This window comes from Pseudophryne corroboree, chromosome 4 (assembly GCF_028390025.1).
Source record: "Pseudophryne corroboree isolate aPseCor3 chromosome 4, aPseCor3.hap2, whole genome shotgun sequence".
In the NCBI taxonomy this organism is placed as follows: Eukaryota; Metazoa; Chordata; class Amphibia; order Anura; family Myobatrachidae; genus Pseudophryne; species Pseudophryne corroboree.
Genome location: NC_086447.1, coordinates 556,506,873 through 556,528,473, shown reverse-complemented (window position 1 = coordinate 556,528,473; position 21,601 = coordinate 556,506,873). Strand labels below are relative to the sequence as shown.

Genomic DNA, 21,601 nt, shown 5'->3' with positions numbered 1-21,601 from the left:
CAGGTAGTACCAAATCTTTCTTATAGTGTGCCCAGTCTCCTGCGGAGCCCGTCTATTCCCCATGGTCCTTACGGAGTCCCCAGCATCCACTACGGACTACGAGAAATAGAATTACCGGTGAGTAAATTCTTATTTTTTATGTCGTCCTTTGCAATGTCTAAATGCCTAAATCACTCCGAGATGCACGTTAAGTTACTGCATAGACTATATCTCACGCCTGATAGGTTGCACACGATTTAGCCTGCATGCTCGAAGTTTTGTTGGCGTCGAGGTGTTTGGACTAATTAGTAAAGTGCTTGGCCTCACCCTGTCCCCCTCCCCCCTCATAGCTCTACTGAATGTATACCCGCGCTCCGTGGGTGCTCCTTTACGGTATGTTTTAGGTCATATTTGCCTCGCAGCCCGTGCGGCCTTAGCCCAGAATTGGAAATCTGTACTTCTTATTGTATTACGTCCATTGTAGTTTTTCTGATACACGTTTGATTTTGAACTGTATGTATATGTAAACATGTTGTCTCATTTATGTATTTAATGCTCCCCCCCCCCCCCCCCCCTTCCTCCCTCTTCTTCTTTCTGTACCCCTGTTTTGCAAAACCAAAAATTTAATAAAAACTATTGATGTTAAAAAAAAAAAGTGAATTGATGGTATTGCTGCAAAACAGCACCGTGACAATCCTAAGATGGTTTGGTCACTTACATTGCCCTTCGCTGGTGCGTTCACAAAGTGGTGTTGCCCACTCCCTCAGATGCTTTTGAAATTTTTTCCCAAAACAGGTTCTGTCATGCTTCATATACAGACTTGCACAGGCACACAGTTATACCAATTAGTTGCAAAAAAAAAAAAAAAAAAAAAAACCTTTACTTGCTACTTTTTACACAGATATACAAGTGTCGCTTTCAAATTACGAGTGTTATCTTTGTAAGACTGTGTTTAATGTACTTCTTTCTGGACCTCCCCATTGCTTCAACAGGCAGCCTTGGCCATCCCCAATATCACCCCCCAGTGAAACCTGTGATTTCAGGGACTAGGTGTACTGCTAAGTAAATGCCGAACACAACACGGCCAGTACACTATGTAAATAAATGGCTCATGCTAGCTTTGGTTGGGGGAAGGGAACCCAGAAGGCACGTTCTTTTGTAAGGCATGTTAGCATTGTGCGATACATATAAGGTATTGCTGGATGTGTGCGTCAGACGCACAATCAGTTCAATGCAAGCAGATTTTTTTTCTGTGTGTGATCACTTTATACAGTGATCCTGGGGCCCAGTATTAATTTGTAAGGCATGTTGGCTTTGTGTGAGCACACTGCAGAAATTGATGATCGGTACTTGCTGAATAATGTGTACTGCACAAGTCACAGTGTAATAAAATGAGACTTGCAATGTATAACATATATTATTTCCTGCACAAAATTGATTTTTTCAAAACCTCTTGTGCTTTGCAGGAATTGAACACTAGCTCACTGGCATGGTAACTATAAGCGATATCATTATGCCAAGAGAGCCAGTAAGATAGGTGATTGACACCTGCAGTGATGTCACTCATCGTAAGCGCAACTGATTAGTATATTTGTGTCTAACTCTCGGAATTTGAAAAGCCATATTTGTATTGTATACTGTATCTGTGTAAAAAGTAGCAATCACAGCTTTTTTCGAAATTGGTATTTGTGTGTGCATGTGTGAGTCTGTATATGAAGCATGACGCAACCTATTTTGGGAAAATTAGAAAAAACTGTGAATTCTACTTTTTACACAGATATGCAATACAGTTCAGTGTCATTTTCAGTGGTGCATAGACGCATGCAATCAGCTCAATGCAGAAAAAAAACTTTCTGTGCTTCTACTGGTACTGTAGTTACTGTAAGTGATCTTGAGTGCTCTCGGCCATATACAGTACTGTATAAGCATGGTATTATTGCGTCACTGCTGCCGCAAATTTGCAAGATCCAAGAACACGGCACAAGTAACGGTGTGCAAAAAAGTTACATTTGTAAAGTCAAATATACAGTATATCATTGGTGATCATGAGTGCTCCAGCACGAGCACAGCAAAATTTGCATTGTTTAATAAAACAACTGTTATCATGGTAAGGCTTGTTAAACATACATAACAGTATATCCACCATAATATAACCTGCTACTTTATAGTGTTCGTTGCATTTGAGATGGGGGGGTAAAGTATTTTTTCCCCCCCTACTCACTTTACACATGTGAAATGGTGGTTTTGAAAAGTGACACCTGGTGGACGAACACCAGTATTGCTCCTGCTGGAGACTCAATTCATTACATTGCGACTGAATACGCCACACTGTGACAAGGCGCAGGGAAACTTAATTTCTACAGATCATATGGAGGATAGATGAGCGTGGCTACATCTGCACAGTCAGTGTGGATGAGCATAATTGAAAACTTAACTTGGTCCAACTGTCTTTTTGATATAAAGTGTAGTCATAGCAGGTAAGACACAGAAGAAATACCATGGGGTATATTTACTAAGATGGGAGTTCTATTAAAGATGGGATGTTGCCCATAGCAACCAATCACATTCTACTTCTCATTTATCTAGCACCTTCTAGAACAGGGGTGGGGAACCGACGGCCCGCGGGCCGTATAAGGCCCGCGAAGCCGTTTGCTCCGGCCCACCCGCTTCTCCCAGTGAGACACGCCGCCGCTCAGTCCGGCGGCAGCGTGTCTCAGCTGTCAGTGTCAGGACAGGGAGGAGAGCGCGGCGGCGGCGGCGTGTAGAACTTGAAACCAGCCGCCGGTTCGTGAGCCAATCAGAGCTCGCGGACCGGCAGCCAATCAGGAGCCGCGGCTGCCGGTCCGCGAGCTCTGATTGGCTCTCGAACCGGCGGCTGGTTTCAAGTCCTACACGCCGCCGCCCAACATAGCCGCGCTCTCCTCCGTGTCCTGCCGAAAGGAGCGGTAAGTAGCACGGAAGGGGGGGCACTGTGGGGGCATCTGTATACCTGGCACTGTGGGGGGCATCTGTATACCTGGCACTGTGGTATACCTGGCACTGTGGGGACATCTGTATACCTGGCACTGTGAGGGGCATTTGTATACCTGGCACTGTGAGGGGCATCTGTATACCTGGCACTGTGGGGGGGGCATCTGTATACCTGGCACTGTGGGGGGGGGGGCATCTGTATACCTGGCACTGTGGGGGGGGGGGGCATCTGTATACCTGGCACTGTGGGGATGGCATCTGTATACCTGGCACTGTGGGGGGCATCTGTATACCTGGCACTGTGTGGGGGGGGCATCTGTATACCTGGCACTGTGGGGGGGGGGGGCATCTGTATACCTGGCACTGTTGGGGGGGGGGGCATCTGTATACCTGGCACTGTGGGAGGGAGGGGTGGCATCTGTATACCTGGCACTGTGGGGGGGGCGGCATCTGTATACCTGGCACTGTGGGGGGGGGCGGCATCTGTATACCTGGCACTGTGGGGGGGGGGGGGCGCATCTGTATACCTGGCACTGTGGGGGGGGGCATCTGTATACCTGGCACCGTGGGGGGGGGGCATCTGTATACCTGGCACTGTGGGGGGGGGGGAGCATCTGTATGCCTGGCACTGTGGGGGGGGTTCATCTGTATGCCTGGCACTGTGGGGGGGGGCATCTGTATGCCTGGCACTGTGGGGGGGGGGCATCTGTATGCCTGGCACTGTGGGGGGGGGGCGCATCTGTATGCCTGGCACTGTGGGGGGGGGGGCGCATCTGTATGCCTGGCACTGTGGGGGGGGGGGCATCTGTATGCCTGGCACTGTGGTGGGGGGGCATCTGTATGCCTGGCACTGTGGGGGGGGGCATCTGTATGCCTGGCACTGTGGGGGGGCATCTGTATACCTAGCACTGTGGGGGCAATTGTGGATCTGGCACTGCACTATTGGGGGCATATGTGTATCACGTCCCATTTTAACTGGCCACACCCATTTTTTGGCGCGCACACACAGTACCTCTATGGGGCAGACCTGCTGGGGGGCAGGGTAATTTTTTAAGTTGAGAATTTTTGTATGGCCCCCGAAGGATTTTATAAATATCCAAATGGCCCTCGGTAGAAAAAAGGTTCCCCACCCCTGTTCTAGAAGATGGTACCTGGAATCTGATTGGTTGCTATGAGCAACATCCCATCTTAAATAGAACTCCGATCTTAGTAAATTTACCCCCATGTCAAACATCTCTTTTATAAGAGAGACCTCCTCTGCCGAATCTCTTACTTGGACTTCCATGGCTGGATGAGAACATGATCTCTCTCACTCTTTCCTCTCTCCTATTATCATGCTGCTGCACATTTAGACAATGACTTGTGCATTTGTCCACAGCTTGTAGGGTACAATAGAAAGGCTTTATTATGTAAGGGATGCTTGCATGTTCAACTTAAGTTCACATTGTATCTCTTTATTAATCTTTTTCTGCCATGGTGTTTGAATTAATTTGCTCAATTTTATCCTTCCATAGTTGCTGCAAGTATACGAGCGTAAAGACTATGGCTGGTCACGTAGCTTGGTTCGAATCATTGGAACTTTGCTACCACTGGAGCCCTACCATAGACCTAATTTCCAGGTTTGTTCTATTGAAATCACTTATTTGAATACTCACTAAAAGTCACACACAGATCTTACTTTAACATGAAGGAAAGCCACCATTTGGCATGAATTAATACAGTATAGCTTACATGAAGCAGAATAACAATTGCAGCTGTTATAGTGGGCTTATGATTAAATACGTCCACCACATTCTCACTCTTCTGCAGCTGGAATCCATGTTAGGAAAGAGCTATTTAGGGACACCCACTCAGAATTGCTACTGTGTGTTTAACATAGGGTGAAGGATGTTGCGCGCAGACAAATACATTCATTGCTTTTAAACCTGTCTGGGATGGATCCAAAAAAGCTAGTGTTTATATATGTGGGAGGAGCTTCTGCTCAGTAGTAGCATGAGAAGTAACAAAGATGAAGCTGCATGTCTGCTTAACACTGCACTTTGTATTTACTTATATGTAAAAACCTCGGTTTAGCAGTTTCTTGCACTGTACTTATGTATTATCCCTCAGTAAATCATTGTTTGCCCAAAAATATTTTTTTATTTATTATCCTTTATTTATAAAGCATCAGTTTTGTTGTTAGATGACATCCACCGTGTTCATTCCACCCAGGGTTACATTTTTACATGAACATCTTAAAGCTGCAGCAACATGCCAATCTCCAGTGGCTTGGGTGATATTGGTGGCTGATAATGTTACAGCTTTAAGCCGGGTAACCTTCAGAACGATGCCAGAAATGACACAATGGTCTTCCCAATTTCCCTTCATTCCAAAAGAAACGATATTGCGACACTGTGCAATCCTTCAAGCAACTAAATGATTTAACATGTTTTTTCGTATCCGATTTATCATTGCTCCTGTACACACTAGAACAACCATTTTTAAGATCACTGGCAAGAGGCGACGTCTTCAGAGGCCAACTTGGGATGACAAATTGTCTGGTTGGCAGTACACACTACATCGTAGTAACATATCTTCTGATTGACTGTGCAGTACGGCCAACCAGAAGATATCATATACGACGCATGAAAGCACGCAATTGAGTGTGTCGTTTCAATGGTCCTCAAAAAGACATATTGTGCGGATATCGCTGTAGTGTGTACCCGGTCTTACCAGTAACCCCTACAATTTGCTATTCTGCTTCTTTGTGTTAAGTGCTCTTTGATTGTAACCTCATTTGCTATTCATGTCATTGTAGGTATTTTGCATCCATTATTATCCACTTAAAAGTACTGCTTAATATTTTCTCTTACGTCCTAGAGGATGCTGGGTTCCTCATTAGTACCATGGGGTATAGACGGGTCCACCAGGAGCCATTGGCACTTTAAGAGTTTGAGAGTGTGGGCTGGCTCCTCCCGCTATGCCCCTCCTACCAGACGCGGTTTAGAAAATGTGCCCGGAGGAGCCGGTCACAGCTAGGGGAGCTCTCCTGAGCTTTTCTGGTAAAAGTTAGTTTTTAGAGTTTTTTTTTTTTTTTACAGGAGGCTGTTGGCAACAGCCTGCCTGCAGCGAGGGACTAAGGTGGGGAGCAGTGTCCGCCCTGCGGGGTCTGAGCCGCTGACTGGACACTGAGCTCCAGAGGGGTCGGATCGGTCTCCGCCACAGGGGACCGCTCGCCCCAGCAGCATACCACCAACCCCTTACAGACACTGAAGAAGTGGTGAGTTAGTCACCGACCTCCCTAGCAGGCGGGGGGCCGGTGTGAAGATGGTGGCAACGGGGAGAGAGCGCAGTACTAACTGCGCTCCTGGGAAGGTCCAGAGGCACATAGTGCGGCGCTGTGAGGGGGCGCCCTGGGCCAGCGCTTACCCCCACATTGGTCAGCAAGCCTGTCGGGGTCCGCGGATCTCAGCCAGCAAGTTTCCTCAGGCCAGTATAAAAATTTGAAGAGCAGGAAGACAGCGCCATTAAGGGGGCGGAGCTTCTCAGAGCGGACCCAGCAGCGTTCCATCGCTATTTTCCTGCATGCACAGCGCTGGATGGAAGATCAGGTCCCTCCACAGCAGCTCCATCTGACTGTACATGGTACCAGGGGGTTGTAGAAGGGAAGGGAAGCTGTAAAACGACTGTGTCTCCTATTAAGGGACACAGTCTGCGCTGGTAAGGGGTTGCCTTTTTTTTTTACTTGTGTAATTTTTTATTGAAGTTTTTTCACAGGGAAAAAGCAAAAAAAACAAAAACATTAAATACAGAACAAAACCAGAACAACAAACAGAACAAAGAAAAAATTACAGGAAGAATACAGTAATTAATACCATCTGTGTCACAGTGTCACATAGAAAAAGATAATAAGTGTCACGGCAACATCGCAAATTCACATATTAAGCCTCAGTCAGTCAGAGAATAGTGCTCCAGCTGTAGCCAGACGGGAGGTATTCCACCTGTCCCACTTGCTAAAGTAATGGGGTAGGGTCCCTCTAGACCTATGTGTAAACCTCTCATGTCCTGACACCTCATTTACTAGAGCTCGCCAATTGTACACATTGGGGGAAGAAGTAGCAAACCAGTTACGCGCTATAATCACCTTAGCTAAGGTAGTCAGGCAAAGAACATATTTGTATAGTGCCGGGCAGTAGGATTCCTCTAAGTCTAGCGCAAACATACATATAGTAGGAGAGAGGGGGGGCAGCGTAGGTTCAGTGATCAGAATGTCTGACCAAACTGCTTCCCAAAAGGCATGTACAGTGGGGCACAGCCATAATAGGTGCCAAAAAGTAGATTCAGGGGCACCACATCTGGGGCAGGTACTATCAGGCCGTAGGCCTGCTTTGCATAAAGAAACTGGAGTTCTGTATGTCCTATGCAGAACTAAGAAATAAACCTGCTGATATTTGATACACTGAGTAGAATATTTAAGTGAGCTCAACACCTGTAGCCACTGGTCATCTGTAATTGAGCCAATGTCTTGTTCCCATTTAAGTTTAAGTTGGTCAAATATATTCGGTTAGATGTGGGCATTAAGACTACCATATACAATGGAAACTTGGTGTCTTGCACCCAAATTCCTAACCATATCTTTAATCGGGGAGTCAGAAATGGACGGGGGCGAGGTCCCAAACTGTGCCTGCACCGCATGGCGGAGTCGTAGATAGCGATAAAAGGATCTATTGGATATTTCAAGCTCCTCCTTCAGTTGTGTGAAAGACTTGAAAACACCGTTATCATACAGTTGCGAAACTGTGGTAAGGCCCGCCCCAATCCATATGTTGTCCTGTGAGAGCTGCAACAACTCCCCATACCCTGGGTTAAACCAAAGTGGCGTGTCAGAGTCTGTGCCTTGCCATGTATAATAGGAGTGAGCTTGACGCCACACAAGTAGCGACTGACGGAGTAAAGGAGGAAGACCAGCAGTAGAAGAGGCAGAAAGAAGGAACTGGAGAGGGGAGAAATGAGACCCCACACACTCGGCAAAGAATCTCTCAAACGTGGGACTATCCCTACTGAGAATCCAATTAGACAAATGTGCAAGTTGAGCAGCTAGATAATAGGCCCGGAGATTGGGAAAACCCAAACCTCCATCCAATTTAGCCCTAACCAGAGCTCTCAGGGCAACCCTAGGCGTTTTGTCGCCCCAAACAAAGGAGGAAAGCACACTATCAATGTTAGTGAAAATTTTCTTGGGGATATAGGTAGGAGAGTGCTGCAATAGATAAAGATATTTTGGTTGCATCTCCATCTTGATCAGGTTAATGCGACCTGTGACAGTAAGGGGAAGCTTCTTCCATACATGAAACCGTCGCTTCAGATCTACCGTGACCTGGTCAATGTTTTGATGTACAAAAGACTTAACATTAGGAGTGATCCAGACACCAAGATACTGAAAGCGAAGGGTCCAGGCCAAGGGGGACACATCTGGCAACGGGTCAGGAAGAATACCAGATATGGGAAAGACATTAGATTTATTCAGTTGATAGTCAGGCCGGAGTAAAGGCCAAATGTATCAACAATACCCAGGAGGGAGGTCAGGGAAGCATCAGGGTCTCCGAGGAACAAGAGCATGTCATCGGCATATAATGCAATAACATCCTCATGTCCGTCAATAGTGATGCCCCTAACATCAGGGGACGCTCTGATGAAAAATGCCAATGGCTCTACAGCCAGGGCAAAAAGGGCAGGGGAGAGTGGGCAGCCCTGTCTAGTACCACGGGACAAAGCAAATGGGGACGTCACATAGCCATTGACAGATATTCGAGCCACGGGGGAGGAATAGAGTAATTGTACCCAGCGTATGAATTTGGGGCCAAAAGCAAACCGTCTAAGGACTTCCCACAAATACTCCCATTCTACAGAGTCGAAGGCCTTGGCAGCATCCAAGGAAACCACCACAGCCCCCGACTCGGGCCGGTCCCCCATCTGCAGGTGACAAAACAGTCGCCTCAAATTTTGGAGGGTGGACTTGCCTGGCATAAATCCTGTCTGATCATCATGAATGATCGAGGTGATAACACTATTGAGTCTAAGTGCCAGAATTTTGGCCAAAATCTTGACATCAGTAGGTAGCAATGAGATTGGGCGGTAGGACTCCGGGGCCGTAGGGTCTTTATCCGGTTTGAGGATCACCACGATAATAGCTTCGGACATAGAGGGAGGTAGACGAGCACCCTCCAGCAATGCATTAAAGAGAGTCAAAAGATAGGGGACAAAGTATGCACGATATTGACTATAAACTTCAACCGGTATACCGTCGCTACCCGGGGCCTTTTTATTAGGGAAGGAGGCAATAGCAGCCTCAACCTCCTCTGGAGTGATATTAGCATCCAAAATATCTACAGATTGTTGGGACAGCTGCGGCAGGGCAATGTCTGAAAGATATTGCTGTAGTTGAGTGGGGGTATAGGTGACTTTAGAGGCATACAAAGAAGAATAAAAGGACTGGAAAACCTGGGCTATTTCAGGAGTGGCATATACCATTTCACCCTGAGTATCACAGATCTGCTGAATGGAACCCCCAGTTCTCTCTCCCCGAGCCAGAAAGGCCAAGTAACTACCCCCCGTGTACGATTGTGAATAGAGGGTGTGCTGGGAGAAAAGTAATTTGCGCCTTGATTTATCAAGCAAGTGGTCAGACCAGGCTTTCCTGGCCAAATCCCATCTTACGCGATCACCAAGGGTCCCAGTAGTGAGGTAAGCAGACTCGGATTGGGAACAGGTAAGCTCCAGGCGCACCTCCTCCTCCCCACTAGATTTCTTGACATTAGCTATTTGTCGTATGAAGGAGCCCCGTAGTGAAGCTTTAAATGCGTCATGCTTAACCAGTTGATCAGAACAGGACGCATTATGAACTCCAAAATCACTCCACTCACTAATCAAGGCCTCGTGGTCAGTCAGCAAGGTCAACCAGAAGGGATTCAATTTCCAGAGTTTAGCCCCACAGACAGGTACAGAATCCAGGACCACTAGCAAAGGTGAGTGATCCGAGATTCCCCTCTGAAGATACTGGACATCCAGTATTCTAGCAGTGAGATCAGGGGAGACGAGGGCCAAATCTATTCTCGAGAACGAGTGAAAGCTGGCCGAGTGGCAGGAGTATTGGAGTTGTTTGGGGTGTCTCAACCTCCAAATATCCAGGAGTCCAAGCTCGGAAACTAACCTTGCAAACGGTGTGGGGGACGGGGAGGCAGAGGGTAGAGAAGGGGGAAGTTCAGCCCACCTATCCAAAACTTTATCTAAAACATTATTGAAGTCCCCGATGCAGAGGACCGGAGCTGAGGGAGAAGTAGCAATAAACGACATTGCCTGCCTGAGTACTTCATTATTGTAGGGGGGAGGGACATAAACAGCAAGTATGTGCAAAAGTGTACGGTTAACATAGGCCCTAAGAAATACATACCTGCCATATTGGTCAATTTGGCTATGAACTAAATGGAAATTAACCGACTTCCGCACCAAAACTGAAACCCCCCTGGAGTTAGCAGAGAAGGTGGAATGATAGGAGAGACCCACCCAGGGCTTCCTGAGAGCCAAGGTTCTAGTACCAACTAAGTGCGTTTCGGAGAGGCATATGACATCTGCCCTATACTTTCTCACCTGAGATTAAACCAGAGCCCGCTTAATGCGGTCGTTCAGGCCCCTCACATTCCAGCCGAGTATGCGGAGTCCATCAACCCCTGCAGCCATGAATACAAGAGAGAAAGGACAGAAGGAGAAAAGAAGCAAGGGGCAAATATGGAGAGGCAGGTGAAGAGGGAAATCCAAGGCAAGCAAGGCGCGCAAAAGAGAGGAACCCATAATGTAGCGGGGAAGGAGCAAAGGTATCACTACGGCCCCCCGCCAGCACACAGGCAGAGCATCCGGAGACCAGAAGGCATACATAGAAAAAATCATGGACACATTACAGTTCAAGAAAAAAAATAGCACAGTGACACATGGAGCAATACATATACAAAAAAAAAGAACAAACCCAGAACATCCCAAACCCCCCCCTCCCTGCATATCCATCCCAAACTAGACACGCCTGGATCCCGAAAAAACCCTAACTAAACTAAGGCTGAGAACCTATAACAACCCTAGGGAGTAGAGACAACTATTGCCTCTACAAAAAGGCTATATCCTAGCATTCAGCTCCTAGAAATAAAGATCATTCCCGCTACATGGTTAGGAGGAGTACAAAACCCAGCAGACAATGCGACCTCTGAGGGAGAAACAGTCCTTAAATAGGGGGCCGGGGTCTGCGCTCCAGCCAGGCTTCCGCCTCTTGAGGGGTATTGAAGAAGTGTGTGGAGCCATCATACACCACCCTTAAACGTGCCGGAAACAACATGGCATATTGAATTTGATGGTCACAAAGCTTTCTTTTGACCTGAAGGAACTGTGTACGCGACTTCTACGGCAAAGTCCGAGTAAACAGAAATATCATGGTTGTCAAATTTCAAAGGAACCTGTGTGCGGGCCAGCCGCAGGACCGCATCCCGGTCCCTGTAATGTAGAAAACGGGCTATGAAAGTGCGTGCAGGTGCGCCCGGGGGAGGAGCTCTGGCAGGCAATCGTGGGCCCTCTCCACAGAAAACTGAGGACCAAAGTCATCGCGTTGAAATAATCGGAGAAGCCATGTTTCGAGGAACGATTCTGGGGAGGAGCCCTCTGCTCTCTCCGGGAGGCCCACAAAGCGAACGTTATTACGACGCAGTCTTCCTTCAATATCGGAAAGCTTCGCCTTAACTGCCGACATCTGGGTTGTGAGGTTGGAAACTGTATCTTTAAGAGGATTGGTGACGTCTTCTAGGTCGGAGATACGGTGCTCCGCTTCCCCCACCCGTTCACGAATCTTTTGCATGTCATGTCTGATTAAAGTGATATCCACCTGTACTTGGCCAATTTTATCCATGACTCTGTGCTCGGACGTGGATATGGCTAAGAGAATTTGGTGCGTCGACTGAGACGTGTCGTCATCTCGAGGAGGTGACCCCGAGGGGGAATGGGGGGAAGGGGGAGCAGCACCCCGGGTGGGTTGGGAGGAGGATTGAGAGCCTCTAGCATATTTTTCAAGCTTAGCAGCAGCGGTAGCAGCAGCAGCACTGCCCCCACGCACCATGATGGGACACGGGTGGAACACGGGTGCAGAAAGAGGACTCCCTCAGCAATGATATAGAACAAACAATACGTGCTCACCACAGGCTGTAAAATCCCCAGGCCTCCAGAGTCCCACGCAGGTGAATGAACCCAGGCAAGGAAAAGGAAATCTTTAGTGACAGTAGTCAGGCAGTATAATCAACAGCAGGCTTTTGAGTGGACCCTCCTGGAGAGTAGTGTAGATATGGAAGCGTCACCCAGCAGTGTAGGTAGAGCAGGATAGCTGCAGGTATCCAGGAAGCCCCGCAGGCAGAGTAGTGCAGACTGGGAGGCTCCGACCAGCAGTGCAGGGAGGCAGGGGACGTGAGAGGGACGGTCCGTGCAGACAGATGTACCCCCGCGCCGTCAGTAATTATCACCGCCACACAGGGACATTCAGCCCGCCAGACGCAAGGTGGAAGGAGACAGGGACACACCGACCTCTGGTCCAGCAGAAAACAGCAGAGGGTGCGAGTGAAGGGAGCTCCGTCCCAGTACGGCTCCGGCCTCCGCTGTTAGTACCCAAGATGGCGCCGGGCGGAAGGAGTAAGGCCGAGCGGTGTAGGCCGCGATTCGTCCAGCGGCTTCCCAGGGCAGAAACACAGTCCCGCAGACCCCTCAAAATGAGCAGGGTTAAAAGCCACAACGGGTGAGCCGGGTCAGTACCAGCCACGAGTGGGGGAATCAGGATAAAGAAAGCAGGATAGACGGAGCTCTAACTCCTAGCTTCTTACTCCATGCTCGGCCAAGCCACGCCCCAAGGGGTTGCCTTTTACTAAAAGCGCGGTATTGTGGGTTGGCTCTGATCTCTCTGTCTCTCTTGCCTGTCTTGGGAGGGAAACTCTGTCTGCCCCCACCTGTGTGTATGGAGTGTTTGGTGGTCTCCTTTAGCTATGTCCAGGGACACTGTGTCATATGCTGCAGAGGATTTATCCTCCCAGGATGATCCCATTCCATGTAATCAGGTTAGTACTGGTTTAGCACAGATTCCAGCAAGGAACCAGAGTGGTTTTCCTCTATCAAAACTTGGATTTCTCAGATTTCTGGCAGGATTGCTACTAATGAATCTGCAACCCAGGTATTCCAGAGCTCTATGGCTGTATGGCCTGCATCTGGTACCTCAGGACACCTCGCTGTATACCCCCACAAACGTGCGCTTGTGCATGTCACACAAGACGACACGGATACAGATTCTGACACTACAGATGGTGATGGGGATGTGTTGCGGGGGTCCGCATCTCTTGCAAGGGGTGTGCAAATATTGATAGAGGCTATCAGGGATGTGTTAAATGTTAATGATACCACACCTGAGCAGGTTGAGGAGGCTTTTTTCACTGAAAATAAAAAAACACAGCTAACCTTCCCTGCGTCAAAGGAGTTGAATGCTATATTTGAAAAAGCATGGAAAAATCCTGAGAAGAGGTTCAAGATCCCTAAAAGGGTTCAGGTGGCTTTTCCTTTCCCTGAGGAGGATAGGAAAAAGTGGGAAACCCCCCCCCCCGATTGTTGACGCAGCCGTGTCCAGACTCTGTTTCAGGATCTACCACCTTAAAGGAGCCGGCAGATAGAAAAATTGATAACACGTTTAAATCAATGTACACTGCTTCTGGGGCCATATTACGTCCCACTATTGCTAGTGCATGGATTGCAAAAGCAATAGTGAAGTGGTTGGCTACCTTGCTTGAGGATTTTGATACGATGGATAGGGATGACGTTGCATTGTATTTACGCAACATACATGATTCTGCAGGTTTTATGGTAGAATCCGTGAAAGACCTGGGTTCCATGGCTGCGGGAATTTCTTCCATGTCTGTTTCAGCTCGTCAGGGATTGTGGCTGCGCCAGTGGTCGGCCGACGTGGAATCCAGAAGGAGTGTGTAGTACCTACCCTATACAGGTCAGGCTCTCTTTGGGGAAGCTCTAGCCACGTGGATATCCACGGCTACAGCGGGTAAGTCTCCGTTTCTTCCCTCAGCAGCACCTGCTCCGAAGAAATCCTTCTCTTCATCTGCACCGCAGTCCTTTCGGCCTAACAAGCCTAGAAAGGCCAGAACATTCAATACCTTCTTTAGGGGAGGTCGGATTAAGTCCAAGAAACCTGCCGCTGCAGGTTCCCAGGAACAAAAGCCTGCTTCAAGTACGCCAAAGTCCTCCGCATGACGGTGGACTGCACGCCCCGGTGGTGGGGCCAGCGGGAGCGAGACTCAGACTCTTCAGTCATGTCTGGGTATCGTCCGGCCTGGATCCCTGGGTGGTAGATATTGTGTCTCAGGGATACAGACTGGAATTTCAAATTCTCCCTCCTCATCGCTTTTTCAAGTCAGGCTTACCAACTCTGTTGGCAGACAGCACCGTACTACAAGACGCTGTCCAAAAGCTGGTGGAGGCACAGGTCATTGTGCCAGTGCCACCTCACATGCTGACCAAAGGTTACTATTCAAACCTTTTCGTGGTACCGAAACCGGATGGTTCGGTCAGGCCCATTCTGAACCTAAAATCATTGAACCCCTTTCTAAAGGAGTTCAACTTCAAGATGGAGTCTCTCAGGGTGGTGATATCAGGTCTGGAAGAGGGGGAATTCCTGGTATCACTGGATATCAAGGATGCGTACCTCAAGATTTCGATCTGGCTGCCGCATCAGGCTTATCTCCGCTTTGCACTGCAAGACTGTCATTTCCAGTTCCAGGCCCTACCATTCAGCCTCTCCATAGCACCGAGGGTGTTTACCAAGGTGATGGCGGAGATGATGATTCTCCTCCGCAAGCAGGGGGTGAACATCATTCCATATCTGGACGATCTGCTGATAGAGGCATTGTCCAAGGAGAAGCTTCTGCAGTCCATTGTTCTCACAACACGACTGCTCCAGAGTCACGGTTGGATTCTGAATCTTCCAAAGTCACATTTGGAACCAACCCAGAGGTTGTCATTTCTGGGAATAATCCTGGATATGGAAGTGCAGAGGGTGTTTCTTCCGCAGGAAAAGGCGTTGGTGATACAAGCTATGGTCCGGGATGTCCTTAAGCCACCCCGGGTGTCGGTTCATCAATGCATTCACCTATTGGGAAAGATGGTGGCCTCTTACGAGGCTCTCCAGTACGGGAGGTTCTACGCTCGGACCTTCCAACTGGATCTCCTGGACAAGTGGTCGGGATCTCACCTCCACATGCACCAGAGAATTTGTCTGTCGCCAAAGGCAAGGATTTCACTCCTCTGTTGGCTTCAGTTACCTCACCTTCTGGCGGGCCACAGGTTCGGGATTCAGGACTGGGTCCTTCTAACCACGGATGCGAGCCTTCGAGGCTGGGGAGCAGTCACTCAAGGAGTATCCTTCCAAGGACGGTGGTCAAGCCTGGAAGCCGGCCTGCCCATCAACATCCTTGAACTAAGAGCCGTCTACAACGGTCTTCTTCAGGCGGCCCCTCTTCTGAGAAATCGGGCCATTCAAGTGCAGTCGGACAACGTAACAACAGTGGCTTACATAAACCGACAAGGCGGAACGAAGAGCAGAGCGGCAATGTCAGAGGTCTCAAGAATACTCCTCTGGACAGAAAAACACGCATTAGCGCTGTCAGCCATCTTCATTCCGGGAGTAGACAACTGGGAAGCAGACTTCCTCAGCAGACACGATCTCCATCCAGAGAGTGGGGACTCCATCCGGAGGTATTCAGGTAAATAACAGATCTTTGGGGCTTACCCCAAATAGACATGATGGCCTCTCTTCTCAACAAGAAGCTGCGGCGTTATTGTTCCAGGTCGAGGGACCCACAGGCAGTGGCAGTGGATGCCCTGGTGTCTCCGTGGGTGTTCCGGTCAGTGTACGTGTTTCCACCACTCCCACTCATCCCAAGAATCCTAAAGCTCATAAGGAGAACAAGGGTTTAAGCGATCCTCGTTACCCCAGACTGGCCAAGAATTGCTTGGTACGCGGACCTTCTGAATCTACTGCAAGAAGAACCGAGGCCTCTTCCTCTTCGTGAGGACCTGCTGCAGCAGGGGTTGTTCGCCTATCAAGACTTACCGCGGCTACGTTTGACAGCATGGAAGTTGAGCGCCTGATTCTTGCTCGGAAGGGCATTCCGAAGAAGGTCATTCCTACCCTGATACAGGCCAGGGAAGGGATAACATCTAAGCATTACCATCGTATTTGGAAGAAATATGTCTCTTGGCGTGAATCCAAGAAGTTTCTTACAGGGGAGTTTCAACTCGGACGTTTTCTCCTCTTTCTGCAAGCAGAAGTGGATATGGACCTGAGGTTAGGATCTGTGAAGGTCCAGATTTCGGCCTTCTCCATTTTCTTTCAGAAACAATTGGCTGCCCTCCCTGAGGTTCAGACTTTTTTGAAGGGAGTTCTGCACATCCAACCTCCCTTTGTACCGCCTATGGCGCCTTGGGACCTTAACGTGGTGTTGCAGTTCCTACAGTCGGATTGGTTTGAGCCTCAACAGGAGGTTGAGGTCAAATTTCTTACATGGAAGGCGGTCACGTTGTTGGCCTTAACTTCTGCTAGACGCGTGTCCAAATTGGGGGCTTTATCCTGTAAGAGCCCTTACTTGATCTTCCACGAAGATAGAGTTGAGCTCCGGACATGTCAGCAGTTTCTTTCGAAGGTTGTGTCGCCATTTCATATCAACCAACCTATTGTGTTGCCAGTGGCTACTGACTCCTCAATTACATCAAAGTCCTTGGATGTTGTAAGGGCTCTGAAGATATATGTGAAGAGAACGTCTCGTCACAGAAAGTCGGACTCTCTGTTTGTCCTATATGATCCCAAGAAAATTGGGTTTCCTGCTTCTAAGCAGACTATTTCTTGCTGGATTAGGTTCACTATCCAGCACACTTATTCTACGGCAGGACTGCCGTGTCCAAAATCTGTCATGGCCTACTCTACCCGTAAGGTGGGGTCTTCCTGGGATGCTGCCCGGGGTGTCTCGGCAGTGCAACTTTGCCGAGCTGCAACTTGGTCTAGGTCGAACACGTTTGCAAAGTTTTACAAGTTCGATACTTTGGCCTCTGATGATCTGAAATTCAGTCAATCAGTTCTGCAGGAACCTCTGCGCTCTCCCTCCCGTTCTGGGAGCTTTGGTACATCCCCATGGTACTAATGTGGCCCCCAACATCCTCTAGGACGTAAGAGAAAATTGGATTTTGGTTACCTACCGGTAAATCCTTTTCTCGTAGTCCGTAGAGGATGCTGGGCGCCCGCCCAGCGCTTCGTTTTCCTGCTAACGTTATTTGGTTCAGTACAACTTCGTTTTAGTGAGTACTGCATTGTTACTTTGTAAGTACTGTTTCAGCAGTTGCTGAGTGTTCAGGCTTCGTTGGCTTGGCGTGCAATGTATGTGTGAGCTGGTACGAGTCTCACCACTATCTGTGTATAATCCTTCTCTCGAAGATGTCCGTCTCCTTGGGCACAGTTTCTAGACTGAGTTTGGTAGGAGGGGCATAGAGGGAGGAGCCAGCCCACACTCTCAAATTCTTAAAGTGCCAATGGCTCCTGGTGGACCCATCTATACCCCATGGCACTAATGTGGACCCCAGCATCCTCTACGGACTACGAGAAAAGTATTTACCGGTAGGTACCAAAATCCTATTATTGTTGCAGATCAGAGACTGCGCTCCAATATTTACCCGACGGCCATATAGACGCTTGCAAATATTGGCCACTTGTTCACTGGACACAGATATAATTGTGTCCAGCAATTTTCACTGAGTCAAAGTGGACATTTGCTCTTTCCGTCTACCCTCTTTGCAATGTTCTCACTGTCCAAGCCGCACCTTGCCTCTTTTAGGTAGGAAGTGATCTGTTAAGCTCCTTTTCCACTGCCACAATAACCCGGGGTATTGCAGAGGTGCGGTTTAATATAAAAGAGTTTCTGAAAGTAATTGGGTTCAGTTACCCAGAAATCCAACCCTGGTGGCTACCAGGGTCGAACCCAGGAAGGACCTGAGTATCCTGCAGTGTAAACGGGTGACCTGGGTCACGCTAAAAGCCTATGGAGAGCCGACTCGCAGGCGCTCGGAGATGATGACATCTCCAAGCATTGGCAGAGTGATACCCACCTCTAACCTAGGTCCAGCCATGCGGTTTGATCCGGGTTCCAAGCCTCTGCGACACGGCTTGAAACCTTGTTCAGTTACCCAGAACGAACCCAGGTTTTTGGTGGAAAATAGGTATTACCGTGCCTGTAACATAAACATGACTGGTTTTGGTTGTCTAAAACAGTGGATCAGAATAGTTGCTTTTGGCATGATAGAAATAAAGAAAAAGCCAGGTGGAGCGCCCTCTGAAGGGGGTAATTGCGGTTCTTTTAAAGGCAGGTGTCAGCAGTCCAGGACTGAACCAAGTACATATGTATTTACTTTCTTTCTGTAGACAAGTTTTTCAGTAAACTAGCTTTCTCGACTAGTTGGGTAACTTACTTTATTCTTTGTTATTTGAAGCGGTTCTTAGATCCTGGAGTCCCCAATCCTAAAGGATATGGAGCAGTCTGCAGGCCTGATATTCCCTCTCTAGCCGATGCTCCATGTCTATTCGATGATGATGCAGCTATATTTTATTCCAGATTTAGGTAATATGCATGTTTTTTTGTTTTTTTGATTATTCTGGGTGATATGTGGGAAGTTCACAATAATAATAATGGTCTCTTTCAACAGACATGCTTTTCCATCAGAGAAATCAGTGGGACATAGTGAAAACAATCCAGGATGTATGCTAATTCCAGGTAGTCTTGCTCCTAGTGAACATGCTATTCAGAAGATAGCAGCTTTGGAAGATGAGCTGGTGCAGCTGCGAGCACAGATCGCTGCAATTGTTGCCATTCAAGAATCCAAAAATCTACAATCTTGTAAGTCACTCTTGCACATCTGTTGATAAATATATATACAGATGTGTCCACATACACCTTTCCTATATCCTGCCACGTATGGTGTGGTATGGCATGCCATAGACTCAGATTTAGCCAAGCCTTCTGATTTCTCTTAATTTGCTTCTTTAAAATGCTACTTTCTCTGACGTCCTAGTGGATGCTGGGAACTCCGTAAGGACCATGGGGAATAGCGGCTCCGCAGGAGACTGGGCACATCTAAAGAAAGCTTTAGGATCACCTGGTGTGCACTGGCTCCTCCCCCTATGACCCTCCTCCAAGCCTCAGTTAGATTTCTGTGCCCGACGAGAAGGGTGCACACTAGGGGCTCTCCTGAGCTCTTTGTGAAAGTTTTAGTTTAGGTTTATTATTTTCAGTGAGACCTGCTGGCAACAGGCTCACTGCATCGAGGGACTAAGGGGAGAAGAAGCGAACTCACCTGCGTGCAGAGTGGATTGGGCTTCTTAGGCTACTGGACATTAGCTCCAGAGGGACGATCACAGGTTCAGCCTGGATGGGTCACCGGAGCCGCGCCGCCGTCCCCCTTACAGAGCCAGAAGAGCGAAGAGGTCCGGAAAAATCGGCGGCAGAAGACGATCCTGTCTTCAGATAAGGTAGCGCACAGCACCGCAGCTGTGCGCCATTGCTCTCAGCACACTTCACACTCCGGTCACTGAGGGTGCAGGGCGCTGGGGGGGGCAGCGCCCTGAGACGCAATAAATCGATAAAAAAACCATATATGGCTAAAATAAATGCATCACATATAACTCCTGGGCTATATGGATGCATTTAACCCCTGCCAAAACATACAGAAAAAGGATGATAAGGACGCCGAGAAAGGGGCGGAGCCTATCTCCTCAGCACACTGGCGCCATTTTCCCTCACAGCTCAGTTGGAGGGAAGCTCCCTGGCTCTCCCCTGCAGTCACTACACTACAGAAAGGGGTTAAAAAAGAGAGGGGGGCACAAATTAGGCGCAGTATATAACAATACAGCAGCTATAAAGGGAAAAACACTTATATAAGGTTATCCCTGTATATATATAGCGCTCTGGTGTGTGCTGGCAAACTCTCCCTCTGTCTCCCCAAAGGGCTAGTGGGGTCCTGTCCTCTATCAGAGCATTCCCTGTGTGTGTGCTGTGTGTCGGTACGTTGGTGTCGACATGTATGAGGAGAAAAATGATAAGGAGACGGAGTAGAGTGTCTGAAATTGTGTTGTCACCCCCTAGGGGGTCGACACCTGAGTGGATGTACTGTTGAAATTGCGTGACAGTGTCAGCTTTGTATAAAAGACAGTGGTTGACATGAGACAGCCGGCTACTCAGCTTGTGCATGTCCAGACGTCTCATACAGGGGCCCTAAAGCGCCCGTTACCTCAGATACAGACGCCGACAGGGGTACTGACTCCTGTGTCGACGGTGAAGAGACAACCGTGATTTCCAATAGGGCCACACATTGCATGATTGAGGCAATGGAAAAAGTTTACACTTTTCTGATAATATGAATACCACCAAAAAAAAGGGGTATTATGTTTGGTGAGGAAAAACTTCCTGTAGTTTTCCTGAATCTGAGAAATAAAATGAGGTGTGTGATGATGCGTGGGTTTCCCCCCGATAACAATTGATATTTTCTAAAAAGTTATTGGCAGTATACCTTTTCCCGCCAGAGGTTAGGGTGCGTTGGGAAACACCCCCTAGGGTGGATAAAGCGCTCACACGCTTGTAAAAACAAGGGCTCTACCCTCTCCTGAGATGGCCGCCCTTAAGGATCCTGCTGATAGAAAGCAGGAGCGTATCCTAAAATGTATTTACACACACACTGGTGTTATACTGCGACCAGCAATCGCCTCAGCCTGGATGTGCAGTGCTGGGTTGGCGTGGTCGGATTCCCTGACTGGAAATATGATATCCTAGATAAGGACAGTATATTATTGCCTATAGAGCAATTAAAAGATGCATTTCTATATATGCAGGATGCACAGCGGAATATTTGCCGACTGGCATCAAGTATAAGTGCGTTGTCCAATTATTCCAGTAAAGTGGTCAGGTGATGCGGATTCCAAACGGCATTTGGAAGTATTGCCTTAAAAGAGGGGATGTACCCCAGGTCGCCTCTCAAAATAAGACGCCGTATTATCAGGCGCAGTCCTGGTTGGCAAGCGGACAAAAGGGTTCCTCTTTTCTGCTCGTGACAGAGGGAGAGGAAAATGGCTGCAGAGATCAGCCAGTTCCAAGGAACAGAAACCCTTTTCCGCCGCTGCCAAGCCCTCAGTATGACGCTAGGGCTTTACAAATTCAGGCACGGTGGGGTCCCGTTCTCAATGAATTTCAGTGCGCAGTGGGCTCACTCGCAAGTAGACCCCTGGATCCTTCAGATAATATTTCAGGGGTACAAATTGGAATTCGAGACGTATTCCCCTCGCCGTTTCCAAAAGTCTGTTTTACCGACGTCTCCCGCTGACAGGGAGGCAGCTTTGGAAGCCATTCACAAGCTGTATTCCCAGCAGGTGATAATCAAGGTACCCCTCCTGCAACAGGGAACGGGGTATTATTCTACACTATTGTGGTACCGAAGCCAGACGGCTCGGTGAGACCGATTTTAAAATCTAAAATCTAAAATCTTTGAACACTTGCATACAGAGGTT

At 48.3% G+C, this 21,601-nt stretch overlaps 1 protein-coding gene across 3 annotated transcripts in view; it reads left to right on the top strand.

Annotated features, from left to right (window-relative positions):
* The window catches only part of MTFR2 (mitochondrial fission regulator 2), a 105,581-nt gene that overhangs the window by 18,389 nt on the left and 65,591 nt on the right, over positions 1–21,601 (top strand). For all 3 annotated transcript variants that reach the window (XM_063917391.1, XM_063917392.1, XM_063917389.1), the window contains 3 exons: positions 4,464–4,568; positions 18,538–18,665; positions 18,751–18,941. In XM_063917391.1, coding sequence (XP_063773461.1) covers positions 4,464–4,568; positions 18,538–18,665; positions 18,751–18,941 — 424 coding nt within the window. The remainder of the gene's footprint in view (positions 1–4,463; positions 4,569–18,537; positions 18,666–18,750; positions 18,942–21,601) is intronic.